This window comes from Ictidomys tridecemlineatus, chromosome 8, assembly GCF_052094955.1.
Source record: "Ictidomys tridecemlineatus isolate mIctTri1 chromosome 8, mIctTri1.hap1, whole genome shotgun sequence".
Classification (NCBI taxonomy): domain Eukaryota; kingdom Metazoa; phylum Chordata; class Mammalia; order Rodentia; family Sciuridae; genus Ictidomys; species Ictidomys tridecemlineatus.
In genome coordinates this window covers 61,729,960-61,747,477 of record NC_135484.1, presented here as the reverse complement: position 1 = coordinate 61,747,477, position 17,518 = coordinate 61,729,960, and the positions used below count along the sequence as shown (strand labels likewise).

The 17,518-nt window shown below is 34.9% G+C and overlaps 1 protein-coding gene across 4 annotated transcripts in view; it reads right to left on the bottom strand.

The window, feature by feature from the left end:
• Nucleotides 1-704: 704 nt before the first annotated feature.
• Nucleotides 705-17,518, bottom strand: part of Ascc3 (activating signal cointegrator 1 complex subunit 3) — a 340,007-nt gene continuing 323,193 nt past the window's right edge. For 3 of the 4 annotated variants that reach the window (XM_078019561.1, XM_078019563.1, XM_078019564.1), the window contains 5 exons: nucleotides 11,680-11,831; nucleotides 9,670-9,817; nucleotides 4,858-5,067; nucleotides 2,271-2,446; nucleotides 705-2,175 (listed from right to left, as the gene is read on the bottom strand). In XM_078019561.1, coding sequence (XP_077875687.1) covers nucleotides 2,028-2,175; nucleotides 2,271-2,446; nucleotides 4,858-5,067; nucleotides 9,670-9,817; nucleotides 11,680-11,831 — 834 coding nt within the window. In that variant the 3' untranslated portion in view covers nucleotides 705-2,027. The remainder of the gene's footprint in view (nucleotides 2,176-2,270; nucleotides 2,447-4,857; nucleotides 5,068-9,669; nucleotides 9,818-11,679; nucleotides 11,832-17,518) is intronic. The other variant, XM_078019562.1, reaches the window with a different exon arrangement.

Here is a 17,518-nt window from a genome sequence, read left to right as displayed (position 1 = left end):
CACGGAGCCTAGGACAAATATGATCGGCACTTCGACTATTTTGAATTGATAAAATCCAAAGGAATATGAAAATGACCCACCGTAGAATTTTAGGGTTGTACAATGTAATAGCCAGCTCAGAGATGATGCAGTATCTGAGGGGAAGTGGGCTGTGGGTAGTCTAATTAAGAAAATCATTTTATGGCAATTACCTGAAATCTTTTTGTCATTTCTTCCTAAGAAAACAAAATAATCCCACAAATTTTAGGACAAATCATTCTCTGAGCAGTCAGTATTTGAATAATTTTAAATACTGATGAATTTCTTGGTCATGAAAAGTTATGAGAAATTTATGATTTATAAATCCAAAAATAGGACTAATCTGATTATTATACATCCTATTCACGACACACATAACACTAAAATTTTGGGTAAGTAATCAGTGTGGATACCATCATAGACCCATCAGAATAAGATTAACTTCTGTATCAAAGTGCACCCTGCTTTACTAGTACCCTCTGTGCCTTATTTTGAAACTTAAAGATATGTCACGTTACTATTTTTCTCTCTGATGGATATAATTTCTCCTACATCCTGTGTCATGATAAGTAAAGCAGATTTCCTACTTCCCAAAACCTGCGTGCTTCCTAACAGAGAGATGATGCTAAAAACAGGAAGTTTCAGGTGAGGCTGTATCCAGTCAGGTTTCTGTATGGACTGGTAACTGTTGTCTACATGTAAACTTTATTTTCTTTAAATTCCACTAAAACAATAGAGAAGGCACAAATCTCAATTGGGAAATAAACTTCCAAAAGAAAAACACAGAGAACTCTATCTAAAGCTTCTGGGGCACCTCATCCCCTCATTACTTGGCATGTTCATCTCAGTTATTTAGATTTTATTTTTGGAAAGACTGCCTGGTTCCCTTCATGCTACTTTTATTTCTTCTTCCTCCTTTTCTTTTTATTTTAGCATGAAAGAGGAGATATACATAAACCATAAATTTCAAATTCAGAAAAACTTATATTTTACTATTTGTGACAGTTATATTAAAAAATATTTAAAAATCATTCATTCAGGAATCATTTGCAAAGACAGAATTGCATTCCACTATAATGTATACTATATGGATGTTGAACTTTAACAACATTTTTCCAAAAAGGAACTTTATGGACATAAAGATATTTCCATTATTATACTTGGAAACCTATCTGTGGAAGTGGATGATAAAGACCAAAAAGTGTCTCTACATGTTACTTCATGAGTTAGACTGTATTTTTCTCCTTGCATAAATAAGTATGTCAAAAAGAGAAGTAGTGTTGAAGTAGAAGAGAAAGAAAAAGAGGGCAGAAGAGGAAAAAGGGATATAAAGGGAGAGAAGCAGGAGAAAAACTTGAGTCAGCTTATCTTGAAGTGGCACTCTATATATTTTATTTCCACCAGTATTATATCTTCATTTTCTAAGATCAGTATATTCTTTTCTCTTTTTTTAATTGTCATTGGACTCTGTAATATAATTTTACATCATATATTATTAACATTTATAAGAAATTCTTGAAATCATTTCATTGTGATCAGATCAAAGTATAAATTTTGCTCACAAGACACACTGTATATATCACCTCATAGATTTATACATTTTATGATGCAAAGTTAAAATCCTAACATGGTCACACCTCAATGTAGTTTGTCTTAAAAAAAGGAAAAACCAGTATTCATGTAAACAGTACATTATGAGATGTAAAATTTGGTTGATAACTCATATAACCTCAAATATACACAAATTATAAGATTATTCTACATGCTCATTCATTTTACATGTAAAGAAAGAAGACAATATTATAAAAGGCAACATTTGTTAAAAGGCCACTGTGGCTAACTTGGTGTCGCTGGAGTTAATACTGCAGCCACTGTTAATTTCCTGGATGTCTTGAGGTTAGGTAGGAGTTGATTCTGTCAAGGCAAACATCAAGTAATTCAACTTTGTCCAGATGACTGAACAGCTAGATTCCTTAACAAATTCTTTCAAATGCATTGTTTGGGTCAGGTTATTTTATTGCCAGGTCAGTGAAGGCATCAGAGACCTCTGTGTTGACCTGCATGGAAATGCTTGCTTGTGTGACGTTGAGGTAAATGTCATACTGCTGGTCCAGACCAAGGTAGCAGTCACTCATGAGATAGAGAGTGAAGATATACCTAGAATATGAAAATAGAACAAAAATGTAAAACTGTTTTTCTAATCAGGGTCACATTTAATTCTTTTATAACTTTAGTGGTAAGATTCTGCTTACCTTCCGGGTATTTCAGGGGTGAAAAAAGAAAGGGAAGCAATGTGATGATTTCGAACATATCCTACTCGTTTTAAAGCAATAAGTTCTCTCTTGTCCACTTCTCCTAATATCAAGAACCATCCTTCATCTTTTGATTTGGGAAATCGAGGGGTAACTGCAGAGCTCTCTTGCTTTCCCTATAAACCAGAGAAAAAGATAAAATATTGACTACATCTACACTTTTCACATGGTTTGGTAGTGGTTAAAAGGCACTGCTCGGGGCTGGGATTGTGGCTCAGCGGTAGATCGCACATCTAGCATGTGCGGGGCCCTGGGTTTGATCCTCAGCACCACATAAAAATAAAATAAATACAATAAATATATTGTGTCCAATTACAACTAAAAAAAAAAAAAGGCACTGCTGTCTTACTGGAAGGCCATAAACAAAGAGTTCAGCACTTCCATCTGGGATGTCTTTAATTCCCTTCCTTTGTGGTGTTTGATACATTTTTGTATGTTTCTTCAGTACATACAGAAGTAATACCTTTGAGCTATTATTATCAGAATATTTGGCTCAGAAAGAATAAAGCTCTGAATCCTGACATCAAATTAGTAAAATTTCAAGCCATTCCTCCACTTACAGACAAATAAACGGAGATATAGCCATGTGAACCAAATCTTCCCAGTCTTATTCACAAAGAACTGATGCTTAGGAAAACAAACAAAAACCAATCAAGACTAGACTGTGTAACTCAAGATAATAAGCACAATATCAGATCAATATCTTCTTTCCACCCAAGAATAAAATACACATAAAAAAGCACATAGTATATCAAAAGTTCCTTTCTCTGAGGAGTGAGGAATGATAAGTCATGTGATTTGTAACACACAGTAATCACCACAATTTAAGACTAGTACCAAAGTCGGAGCTGGGGTTGTAGCTCAGTGGTAGAGTGCTTGCCTAGCTTGTGCAAGGCCCTGGGTTTGATCCTTAGCACCACATAAAAATAAGTAAATAAAATAAAAGCATGTGTCCAACTATACCTAAATATATATATATATATATATATATATATATATATATATATATATATATATATATAAATTAAAAACAAAAGACTAAAACTAATGTAATTACAGAATCTGGAGTCTTTATCTTGGACCGACTTTTACAAAAACAAGGTTATTGTAATGTGTCTTTAAGACAATGACTTTATGGCATAAAACATATTAATGATGACATGTTCCTATTGAGATTTCACTCTGTATTCCAGGGGGAGATGCTTTAGTTATAACATTTTATAACAGAGCCAGAGAGTAATATAGTTCCATAGCAGTTAGGAATAAAATCTATAATTTTTTTGAACATGATTAAATCTAATTTTAAAGTAGATTTTCAAGGTTAAAAAAAGAAATCTACTTTTGCTCCATGATTTTATCTTTATTATTATGATTTTTATAACTATTTCTATGATTAGTTTATGATTATTATTATTTTTTGGAAGTTGGAATTTAGAACATTTCATCTAGAAATGCTCATATTGAAGCTCTGAAATGCTAGAGGCCTATCAGTTTATGTTCGTATTGGCTGATATTTAGTATTAGAAATGAAATGAAGTGAGACCTGTACTGAAAGGTCATTGTAACAATACACATGACTATTCTATGAAAACAGAGGGGCTTTCTCATCCCAGAGGGTTACTCTAGATATTAAAAACCCTGAATCCATTAGGATAAAAAGAAAAAAAGGACAAATTCTTTCTTATTTCAATTACTATGATACTAAAAACCAATCTGCTCACACTATGTGTACTAATATTCTTAGAGGACTAAATAATTAATTTTGGTGTCAGAGGCTACAGAAAAGAGCATAGTAATTTAAAATAAAACTACTGTACATTTTTGGTCTGTATGAAATTGACAAAGCTCTCTCATGTGCATTATAATGAAGGAAACAGGTAGATGTGGCAACTGAGTCTCAGAAAAGCTTAGCATCTTATTCAAATTCAATAGAGCTAAGAAGGAAAGCTTCAATTTCATGTACATCTGGCCTGATGTGGTTCCTATACCAAAGTGCCTCTAGTGCAGTGCTTCTCAAACTTTAATGTCCTTAAAAATCATGTGTACATGGGGGGGACTGGGGATGGTAGAGCATTACCTAATATGTGTGAGGCCACTGGATTCAATTCTAGGTACAAGAAAAAACCAAACCAAAACAAAAAAGGATTAAGTGGGGCACCAAAAAGAGCATCAGTTTTGCGATTCCCTCAGACCCTGAGATTCTGATTCAGTCATTCAGGAGTGGGGCCAAGAATCTACACTTTAAAAGGCACTCGAGGAAATTCTGCTAGACTGAGTGTGTAAACCACACTTTGAGAATAGTAACTCCAGGCAATATATGATTATGTAAGGTGGATATTCGGGGGTTGAAAAATGGCACACGAGAACTGACTGACTAATGTCAAAGACTGACTCTTGCTGGTTAAGGCCAGTTGAGAAAGCAGGATTCATGAATGACACGGACACATTAGTAATATAAAAGATATGTGTGGTGGCACATGCTGGTAGTTGGTGCGAAATATTTGAGAATGGAAACCAAATACTATACCTTGTGGAACCCAAAGTGGACTCTCTGCAAGCTGACTTGGAGCACATACTCCTGATCAGCATGCAATTTGATCCATTTGTTGTCATCTCGTTTGTCTGCAGTCAGAGTTGAGACAGAGAGTTCATTGTGTCCTTCAGCTAAGTCATCCCATGAGCCTTTAACACTTATGCCAACATCTATCACTGGCAAACGAGATAAAAAATTCCATGCCTAAAAAGAAAAAAACAAAAAAATGTCACATGGAGTGATCAATTAAGAAATAGTGTAATTTTAGAAAAATCAAACTTTTAATTTTGAGATTAATTCTGAATTCAATGCAATTGAAAGAAATAATGGACATCTTTTGCATCGTTTACCCAGTATCATTTTTCAACACTATAGCACAATACTAGGATACTGGCATTGACACAATCCACTGATTATTCAGGTTTCCCTAGTTTTTCTTGTACTTTTATGTAGGTGAATATATGTAGAACAGTGTTTTTTAAAATCCTCTTTAAGTTTTTTTTAAACCAAAAAGTTATTATCTAAACTTATAACTTATTATAAATGCCTCTTCATATTGACTGGTTATTGACTATACTTAAAAAAAAAGAGGGATTAAAAGTGTTTATTGCTACTTTTTTTTTTTAAAGAGAAGCATCTATTTTAACGTTTATGTGACTTTTAAGGTAGAAAACATTACTTAGGGATATAAAGGAAATCTGAAAAAAAAATCTGTGATGCAATTGTTGATGTCAGTATAATCCAATGACCACTTGTTATATAACATAGGGAATCCTGTAAGACTAGGGTTCCTTCTAAAAACAAATAGGTTTTTTTTTTTTTTGGGCATTATCATGCTGAAAGTATCAGTTAAAATCACACATATTAAAAGAGTAGAAATATTTCACCAACTTTATTCTTGCTTTTTAAATTAAAAGATATTTGTGAGTAATCAGTATTCCAATAGTACATGCTTAACAATGCTGAATGAACAAATGAAGGAATGAATCTTATATCCATGGAAAGTATATAACACAATAAACTTGAGGACCTAGGTAACTGTAACCTTTTTTTAACATTTACAATTATGTGGTAATATAACTATTGGTCAAGACAACATCTTTTTTTTAACATTTATTTATTTTTTAATTGTAGTTAGACTCAATATCTTTATTTATTTTTATGTAGTGCTGAGGATCGAACCCAGGGCCTCACACGTGCTAAGCGAATGCTCTACCGCTGAGCCACAACCTCAGCCCAAGACAACTTCTTAATAGTTGTTTTATCAGTTGTTACCTTCTAAGGTAGTTTTTAAAGTTATACAATGACTTTAATTTTAGTTTTCCTTTTAGTTCTTTTATATATGGTATGGATTTCCTTATAAGCTTTAATTTTCTCTTTGCTAAGACTTTAGTGTTGCTGGTATATGTAATCAAACGCAGTAGCCCTGATGAACCAAACTATCACTTAGGAATTAAAAAAAAAATAAATCCAATGCAAAATTTCAATTCAACTCCAATTTCTGCAGAACATTTAATTTTGTGAAACAAAGCAAGTAACATTTACCACACAAAGCAAGACTTCATATGTTTTTGTACTCGTACCATTAAATTAGTTACCAATATGATGTTTTCTGATATTAGCAACTCACTGAGATTTTTCTTTATAACGCTTCCAAATGTCTACCTGGCTTATATATACATATGACATCTTTTTGTAGGACTTATTATTATGTTTTAACTTATAATGTGTACACATATATTTATTTGGTATATATGTATATTTATGTATATAAAACATGAGCTTTTTAAAAAAAACTGCTAAGATATTTCAATACCAGCCAAACATATTTATCTGAGGATTAATCTTCATCTATTGAATCAGGCAAGAGCACTGCCATGCATACAATTATTTAATTAGCAGCCAAATCCTCTGCCAGTCAGCAGCCGTTCCAGGCATACTGATGGGGTAGGAGATGCAAATCTCACAGTCGTACTGCTTTTTCTCATTACTACTGCAATTAGCACTTAAATTGATGCTTTAAACATACTAATTTCTGGAATAATTCAGGATTTGTATGTTACCTGGGATCGCCTCACTGCAGAGCCGACACCAGATTGCTCTGCAAATTGAAGCACTTTTGAGCCAAATAACCATCATCATATCAGACAGAGCCAATTTGCATTTGGTTTTAAAGATAACAGAATGGCAATTTATGCAAATAAATTAAGTAAGTTTACTTCTGAGTTCTCCCTGAACTAATTATAACAATGTTCTAATTTTTCATCACATCTAAAACTTGGCTTCAAATCAACATATGCTATATCAGAAATCTGTTGTTGCTAACAGAAACCTTGTTTTGATTTCAATATATTGCTTTTATTCATAATTTTAATGGTAATTTAGTTAGAAAGGTAGACATTTATTATGAACATTTAAATAACTTTTTTTGTGCCAATTTTGGGTTCAACAGAAACTGAACAATCAATCAGACATTAATGCCTGTTACACTTTTTCCAAGTCTTGTTCAAAAAAAGTTTTACTTGGAAAGAAAAAGAGATATGCTTTAAAAGTTTCTTTAATATGTGCACATACAAATGAATATAATCATGTTATAAATTCTGAACATTTACTCTGACATGTTTAGGGTAAAACTGCTTAAGACTTAAAAGGCTAGAAAGCCAAATATATCTGGCATTGTTCATTTGTTTTTTGGCCTTCCAAAGATTGTTTAGATTTAACTTTCCATATAAGTTACATAGTTAACAAATAAGAGGTTTATTTGAAAGAATCTCTTTGAATCTAGGAACAATAATGTGATTAAAATAAGAGTGGAACATAAACAAGTAATTGAAGGAATTGTATGAAAATATACCCTACCATAAAAAGTGCAAAACTACCTAGAAGAGACGGAGTAGGCTCCTGGGTAATGCAATCTGGTGATGGACAGGCTAAATGAAGCTTTCCAAAGCGAGCTTGAAAGCATTATACTGAACAAGTCCTAATAATGCCAGTAATATTATTAATTAGTATTACTATCATTTGTTCAGTTATTATTCTATGTCAAGAACTATATAAAGCAGTTTACATAATACTATTTTGCTTAACTTTCACAAGAATGTCATAAGATATATATAATGTTTCCATGGTTAGTAAATGGCAAAGACAGAATTTAAACACAGGTGGGGGTACAGAATAGAGGACACAGAGACTAATCCACAAAGCTACAACTCTCTTATATTTGATAAAGGAGCTAAAAGCATGCAATGGAGGAAGGATAGCATCTTCAACAAATGGTGTTGGGAAAACTGGAAATCCATATGCAACAAAATGAAACTGAATCCCCTCCTCTCACCATGCACAAAAGTTAACTCAAAGTGGATCAAGGAGCTAGATATCAAATCAGAGACTCTGTGTCTGATAGAAGGAAAAGTTGGCTCCGATCTACATATTGTGGGGTCGGGCTCCAAATTCCTTAATAGGACACCCATAGCACAAGAGTTAATAACAAGAATCAACAAATGGGACTTTCTTAAACTGAAAAGTTTTTTCTCAGCAAGAGAAACAATAAGAGAGGTAAATAGGGAGCCTACATCATGGGAACAAATTTTTACTCCTCACACTTCAGATAGAGTCCTAATATCCAGAGTATACAAAAAACTCAAAAAATTAGACAATAAGAAAACAAATAACCCAATCAACAAATGGGCCAAGGACATGAACAAACACTTCACAGAGGAGGACATACAATCAATCAACAAGTACATGAAAAAATGCTCACCATCTCTAGCAGTCAAGGAAATGCAAATCAAAACCACCCTAAGATACCATCTCACCCCAGTAAGATTGGCAGCCATTATGAAGTCAAACAACAACGAGTGCTGGCGAGGATGTGGGGAAAAGGGTACTCTTGTATATTGCTGGTGGGACTGCAAACGGGTGCAGCCAATTTGGAAAGCAGTATGGAGATTCCTGGGAAAGCTGGGAATGGAACCACCATTTGACCCAGCCATTGCCCTTCTTGGACTATTCCCTGAAGACCTTAAAAGAGCGCACTACAGGGATACTGCCACATAGATGTTCATAGCAGCACAATTCACAATTGCTAGACTGTGGAATCAATCCAGATGCCCTTCAATAGATGAATGGATAAAAAAAATGTGGCACTTATACACCATGGAATATTATGCAGCACTAAAAAATGACAAAATCATGAAATTTGCAGGGAAATGGATGGCACTAGAGCAGATTATGCTTAGCGAAGCTAGCCAATCCCTAAAAAACAAATACCAAATGTCTTCTTTGATATAATGAGAGCAACTAAGAACAGAGTAGAAAGGAAGAGCAGGAAGAAAAGATTAACATTAAACAGAGACATGAGGTGGGAGGGAAAGGGAGAAAAAAGGGAAATTGCATGGAAATGGAGGGAGACCCTCATTGTTATACAAAATTACATATAAGAGGTTGTGAGGGGAATGGGATAATAAACAAGGAGGGAAATGAATTACAGTAGATGGGGTAGAGAGAGAAGATGGGAGGGGAGGGGGGACAGTAGAGGATAGGAAAGGTAGCAGAATACAACAGTCACTAATATGGCATTATGTAAAAATGTGGATGTGTAACCGATGTGATTCTACAATCTGTATTTGGGGTAAAAATGGGAGTTCATAACCCACTTGATTCTAATGTATGAAATATGATGTCAAGAGCTTTGTAATGTTGTGAACAACCAATTAAAAAAAAAAACCACAGATTGGATTGACTTCAAAACCCATGCCCTAAGTTAGAAAACTCTTGGTACAACTTCACAGAGTAAGGGGGCCTTACCTGCTTTGTTTTGGTGGCCAGTAGCTCCTTCTCGACCATGGAGCTGAATATATGGTCTTTCCCTCCACAGGCATGAATCAGTTCAGGAAGGCACTCAATGGAGGTTCGGCACCTAGCACGTGAGCACTTTATAACTGGTTTCCATTTCCTTAGAAATTATATCAACACCAACAAAATAACTCTTTCAAAGCACAAGTAAGATTTTCTGATAACACTGGTGTGTATGATATTAACAGTTGTTAAAAAATTAAGATATAACTCTTTATAGGCCATTATATTAAGTTTTAAATATTGGCTAACATTCTTTATATCAACCTAAGGCAGTATCACTATCATTGTATGAAATCTGTAAACTGTAAATCATGTATCAGGCTCAGTAAATACTTAGGAGTTCATATGCAATAGATGTCTTTCTTTAGGAAGCACTGATGTGAAACAATGTTTCCATGGAGATAAAGTGCTGACGTGAAACCCTGACATGTTTTTGGTGAATGTGTGCAAATGTCTAATATAATTACTTGAATAAAATTTTACATTTTAAGTTTGGGGAGCACAGAATTTAAAGTACACTTTGGAGATATTTGAGATAATTTTAAGTTGTGCCAGATCACAGGAACATGAACCACCTAAAAGTTATAGTAAGAAGAAAATATAGTCGAAATTATATTAATATTGAATTTTTAAGGGTGATAAGAAAATTAGTCCAAATCTCCTACACCCTCAAGCAGATTCCCTCATAGATGCTATGTGAGGTTGTACCTTTAATATGCTTTCTATACTGCTAAATCCAACTCACATAACCTTCAGAACCTTATCAGAAGGGCTTCTGACAAGTTGTAGATGTATCTACCTTCTCTCCATGCCACCTGTTGCTGATATGGCTCATTCTCTGAATGTGTCTGTTAGTTTTCAGGGACATCCTATGGCAGGGACTCAAACATACCTGTCACCCTGTCACCCAGTACACTTGATTCAAATTAGGATTTTTCTTAGGGGACTCCAGGTGTTCCTGAGGTTCTTATTGGCATCTGTACTTGAATGGCTTAAATAACTTCGATCCACATGCAACTGACAAGAGGTATAGGGTGCATGATGGCAAGCCAGACTATTTTGGTTATCTCCATAACTTTGAAATAACATTCTGGCTGCAAGGTATCTCAACTGCTGTGAAACACTGGTGTGAAAGAGACATTTTCATTTAAACACTGTCAATCTTGCTTGTATATTGTACTGTTCTTTTCCTTGCTGAAACATTTGCAGCCATGTATGTGAGACCTAAGGGTTAAATTATTTGATACTAATATAAACTCAGTACAGATTATATCTTGAACTCCCACTATACCTAACTAGTTTTGGACATTTCAGATCCATAATTTACTATTTTTTAAAAACATTTTCTTTTAGTTGTAGGTAGGACACATATCTTTATTTTATTTATTTATTTTTATGTGGTTCTGAGGCTCAAACCCAGTGCCTTGCATGTGCTAGGCGAGCGCTACCACTAAGCCACAACCCCAGCTCCCCATAGTTTACTTTTGACAATGGATTTCAGATCCCTCAGTCTCTTCTACATAACAGAAGCTGGCAATTTATTTTGGTTTTAGATCACAAAACACCTTAATAATGTTTTCTTAAATAAAGCTGATAATGTAAAGGAATAAATGCAGTTAAAATAGAAACATATTTAATATTGCAAAGGGAGGACAAACAATTTAGGTAGGAGAAGGTTAAAATGAACTGTGGTTCATCTTGGTACTGAGGGCATGTCTCCTTCTGGGAAAGGGGCATTTTTACTCCAAAGAATCAATATTGTAGGTACCACATGAAATTCCAGTGTCTATATGTATTTTAATAAGGGAATTTTGGGGGATCTGGAGGTATAGCTCAATGGTACAACCTAGCATGCATGAAGCCCTGGGTTTGATTCCCAGAAATACCCACTCCCCACCCCCCCAAAAAAAATCCATTGAAAAAACTTAAAACAATTACATTGCAAATTAAGACAATTACCTGAAAAGGTGAAGATGGTGCTGTTCTATGTTTGGTAGTGTAAGAAGAGAAGAATCTTTTAACCACCTACCCTGGATCAACATCTGAACCAGGTTGGTGATATTCAGGGCAGTCACCAGCCAACCTTGGTTTGCAGCCACATCCAACATTGCCTGAATAGGCAAAAAGCACATGTTACAAGAACATCAAGGCATCATTTACCCTCTCCCATTAGAAATCTTACATTAGCTTTAACAAAACAAAACAAAACAAAAAACAAAAAAAATCAATCATTTTATCACTAAATTACTATTCATACAAATAAAAACAAAATAAACTATAGTTGGATGGGGAGAGCAAAATGAATTTCCTGTAACATCCTACAAAAAGTCAAACACTAAGCTAATTTTAAGAGTAAAAACTCATTGTACTTTGAAAACAAATACTTAATATTAATAATTCACTATATCAAGAATACTAGGAGCTGCATTTCTTCTTTTTAAAACAATTCTTTTTAGTTGTTGATGGACCTTTATTTTATTTATTTATTTATACACAGTGCTGAGAATTGAACCCAATGCCTTACGCATGCGAGGTTAAGTGCTCCACCACTAAGCTACAACCCCAGGCCCTTCACAGAGTCTTTTAAATTTGAAAACCAATGATGGTAAGGAGAGAGAAGGTTTTCTTTCGAAAACTCATTTTCCCCAAAGGGCAAGTTAAGAATAGAGTCTTGTTCTCAATGACAATAATACACCACATGCTAGGCAAAGGGGCAACTGCCAGTGGTACATGTGGAATGATGAAAAGCTATTCATATTAGTCTATACATTTAATCAAATGTTTTATGGACAAACAAAAGGCTGCATTTGCTTAAGGCAAAACTAAACAGTGAAATCTTATTTAAACAAAGGAGAAGTTTACACAGGCAAAGCCATTTCAATTAAATTAGATTCTGGAGAATGATGACTTAAAGACACATAAGTTAATATTATGATCTTAGGCAGTTATTTCATACAGTTTTAAGACTCCACTCTCTTATTTTTGGATGTACCTAGCAAAGCATTACAATGATACTTTAATGGTAAATATCTCACTGACAGCAAAGTATTTATAAAATCTTGAACAAAAATCTATTAATTTTGAAATGATTTTAAGCTGTTCTAGTAAAATTAATTTCCTGTACTTCTAAAAATTTTGATAGAGACATATTCTCCTTCTAAGTTGCAATTTTCCAATTCTGTGTATTCTAATGTACAAAAAGTAAACTATTTTAATAAATTTGGTTAAACTAACCTATGATCTCTTTATATACATTACAGGGAAATAGACCAAAGTTTTTGCATACCCTAATTCGTGTTAAAGGATGGTCAAAATGATTTTTAGTACCTGTTAACCTGCTAGTTATACATCATAAAGCCTGAATGTTGGTATAATAAATATATGTGTCTTTATGTGCATGTATGATTGTGTGTACACATATGAATGTACATATTTATAAATCCAGAGAAGATACATTTATATTTTTCTTTACAAAGAAGAAAAATGCACTTTTTCTGTGAAGTATAGGAAACAAGCAGGTTATGATGAATGTATGCTACATACAGAAAAAAGTAGTTCACTACTTGTAACTCTTGAGACTTGCTAAGGGAAAAGGAAAATAAAAATGAATAATTATACTTAATTCAATATCATAACTTGTAATGTGGAGTAACTATGGCAATTTTACGTGTGATTTTACATTACAACTTGACTGGAAATAAATTCCAGACCAAAAATTCACATACTAGAAGAGCTGGATGAATGAACCATATGCTTTTAACTTTGAAGTTTTGATGATAAAGTTGAAAGATTGCATAAAATTTATGAGACTTCCCAGAATTTTTCATTGTATGATCCAGATGTGAAAATGTAAAAAAAGAAAAAAAAAGCAAAATAAGTGCTTATCATGTGAAGTAAATGAAAGGCCATATCACGAATTGAAAAACTATTATCTTTTATTAGTTTACAGAAAAGGCAGGTGGGTAGACCAAGAATCTGGGATGATAAAAGGTTTTGAGGCTTGTGTGGTGGACCAAATGCTATTACCCTTTTCTCTCTGCTCAAACCGCCCTGGTGCTCCTGTTGTCTCCTCCCTACTACTTGATACTGACCCTCCTTGTCTCTTCTGGAATGTTATATAAATTTCCTTTATTCTCAATCTCATAATTTTTCTTTAATTTGTACTTTATATTTTTTCATACTGAATTTTTAACGAGGTAAAACTGGTCATGTCATTCCTCTGCTAAAATTTCAATGCCATCAATTGGTAAGGAGAACAAAACTAACATGTCTCTCTGCATTACAGATGGTCAATACCCCACTATCTATTTGGTTCTTGATTTATCTGGTCCTTACTTTTCTCTCTGGCCATCCCTCCACCTCGAATAGAACAATAGAAAATTACTGGTATTTTTTTCACATTTCCCTTGCTTTTATTGATTTATTTTTTAAAACAAATATCATTCCTTTTGTTCACCTGAGAAATTCCTATTCATTCTTTGGGTCTAGCTTAAACGCTACTGATATTATGAAACTTCACTGATTCTTTTTGAGAGAGAGAGAGAGAGAGAGAGAGAGAGAGAGAGAGAGAGAGAGAGAGAGAGAGAGAGAGAGAGAGAGAACTTATTTTATTTTTTTATTAGTTGTTCAAGACAATACAATGATCTTGACATATCATACATTTGACTCAAATAGGGTATGAATTGTCATTTTTCCACGTGTACAGATTGCAGGGTCACATTGGTTATACATCCATGTGTATACATACAGCAATCCTAGTGTCGGTTGTATTCTGCTGCCCTCCCATCCCCTCCCCTCCCCTCCCCTCCCTATTGTCTATCCATATTACTGTGACACTTATCTCTCTCTCTCTCTCTCTCTCTCTCATTTTTAACATTTATTTATTTATTTTTTTTAGTTTTCAGTGGACACAACATTTTTGTTTGTAATGTGGTGCTGAGGATAGAACCCGGGCTGCACGCATGCCAGGCGAGCGTGCTACTGCTTGAGCCACATCCCCAGCCCTTCACTGATTCTTTCAGATGGATTTGGTCCTTTCTCTATGCCTTTGCTGCTTTTGAGGAATGCCATCATTATTATAGTATGACTTTTTGTTTACACACCTGTCCTTTGAACTATAGGCTCCTTGACAGCAAGAATCTGGAATTATTTTCTATAACTCCAGCCCTAGCAAAGAACACTCAAAAAATACCTGTTCTACTAAAGAACACTGGAAAGCCCATGGTACATACTTATAATCCCAGTGGCTCAGGAGGCTGAGGCAGGAGGATTTTAAGTTCAAAGCCAGCCTCAGTAATGTAGTTAAGGTCCTAAGCATCTCGGCAAGACCCTGTCTTAAAAAATAAAAAGGGCTGAGCATATGGCTCAGTGGTTAAGCACCCCTGGGTTCAATCCTCAGTAACAAACTAACAAACAAAAGAATATAGGTTAAAAAAGTATAAGAATTATAATAAATTCTGCCTAAGTTACTGTACAAAACAGAAGATAAAACACAAGTTTTGATGTCACACACAAACAGATTTGAATCCTAATTCTGTCCCATTTATAACTCAGGAAGATCACTTTACCCTACTGAACCTAAGCTTCTCACTAATAGAAGGGTATCATATTTCACCTCCACATGCTTTCTTTTCCAAGAAGCAAGATACTTGCAGCCCTGCCTGGCCTAAGTGGACAGAATGTCACATTCTTTAGCAAACTATCTGTTAACTGCTGGAGACCAGATCCTGAAACTTTGGGAGATAAAAAAAGTTCCTTCTAACCATAAAATCTGGAATCCAATTGGAACGGGTCAGCATGGGTGAAGGTGACCTGGAGTTGCCATGTCAATGGAAACTTGAAAAAGTCAAGAAGTGAACCTGGCCAGGAAGCCTGCCTCTTGCCCCTGGCAAGACCCCTTGCTATGACACTCTTAGGCCTAATACTCACTCTTTACATTTTAAACTGCCTGGTCCAGTTTGTTATGTCATGCCTAAAAGCAACAAAACTAAAGATGGTCTTGACTTCTGAACAGGAAGACCTTAAATATCCAGCTTTATAAAGGTTGATGCCTTATATGATACAGACAGGCATCAGAGGGGGAAATGAAGAAGAAATATTACTTTTACAGTTTTGGTCTTTTATGTAAGAGTGTTACTTAATTACTGGTCCCTGTAAGAGTGTAGTTTAAGTACTTGTGTAAATTGTAGCATCTTTATGCTAGTTTTTTTTTTTTTAAATATAGCTCTTAGAAATGTAAGCTTACAGTTATTTTGAGAAACTGCTGCCTGTGGTGAAGGTCACTTTGTGATGTCGCTTGGAGGTATTTCACTGCATTCATTCTGCATCTGTGTACTACTTACTGAAGAATTCCTGTGCATGATCTTTGGTCACACAGGTCAGTAATTCGAACTCACCAATATTGTAATGGTTAAAAGAAATGATATCAAATTTCCTACAAAAGTTCCACGTAACCTCAGCTCGGGGCCCAGAATTTCAGAGCACTAAGCTCATCTGGGTATGCCGGAATAATAAACCTGAGTTCTCAAACAACAATCCCCCCCCTCAAAAAAAAGGTATCATATTTCCTTTTAGGTGATCTATGAGGGTAAAATGAAATGTTCTACTTACTATATTAGTACCTAATATACTATGCTACAGAGTGGATACTAATAGACAAATGCCTATTTTAAAGTTCCTCTATGATAAGATGAAGACATCCTAAATCAACCATTCTTTCTAACAGAAATTTTCTTTGGTCTTTTTGGTGTTGATTTCTACACTGGGCAGTAGTTGATGGGCAAAGGAGATGCATGGGATAGAAAATACAGGTCCATCAAAAGAGGTGTGCAGTTACAAGAAAGCCAGGAGAGAAGGTCAAAATTCGATCCTGCAACTTAGGTAAAACTGGAAGGTGGGCCTTCTCAATTCAGTGGGCAAGTTCATTTTACTCTTCAGAAGTGCGTAACTAATAGGAACTAAGGATGGGGGGGATGGTCTAGGTAAACAAGCTGGGGGATCCTGGTAGTATGTACCTTTATATGACTGAGCCTAGGAAGGACTGACTCTATCTCCTTATCTTTATAGTAGTCTGTCTGGCAGATAAGGTCTAATAGGTATATGCTCCTCTCTAGAGTCTGGCTTTGGCTACAGCTGAAGAATATGGCTTAGTTTCCATGTTACCTTGAAGTCCTTTACAGAGATGCAATGCTTAACAACAAAAGGCTGCTTCAGTACATTGAGAAATAACCCTGGACATTTTTTAGCAACTTTACATTAACATTAGTAAATACTGAATCCCCTTTCACCTCTTATCTACTTTCTCCTTGGCACACTATCTATCAGACAAAGAATAATTCTGAGTACAGGGGGAAAATACATGGGGGCTGACTGCATAAGACCTTCTACCACATTGGAACCGATTTCAATTGATTGCTGATTCAAAACAATTTCTCATACCCAGTCATGGCAGAGTGGAAATGTGATTTCTAGTACACTATGCATTTATAAAATTACAGTGTAACAAAGAAAACCCTAATCATTATTACTAGAAACAGTGGAGTTATTGTCATTTGCTGATGAGGGGTGGGTTGAAAAGGAGGTGATGAGTTTGGTCTTGAACACATTTTAACTGGGTTGCTACAATGAAGCCAGGTAAGAAGTTCAGGTGAAAATGAGCTGTGGAGAAAGTACAGACTGGAGCTCTGGACTCTGAAATCCTGTCAAAGAGTTATATGAGCAACCCTGTCTGTGGCAGAGATAGAGATAGTAGAATTGAGGTTACCAGGAGATCTTGAAAGACAGAAAATAATAATGGAGG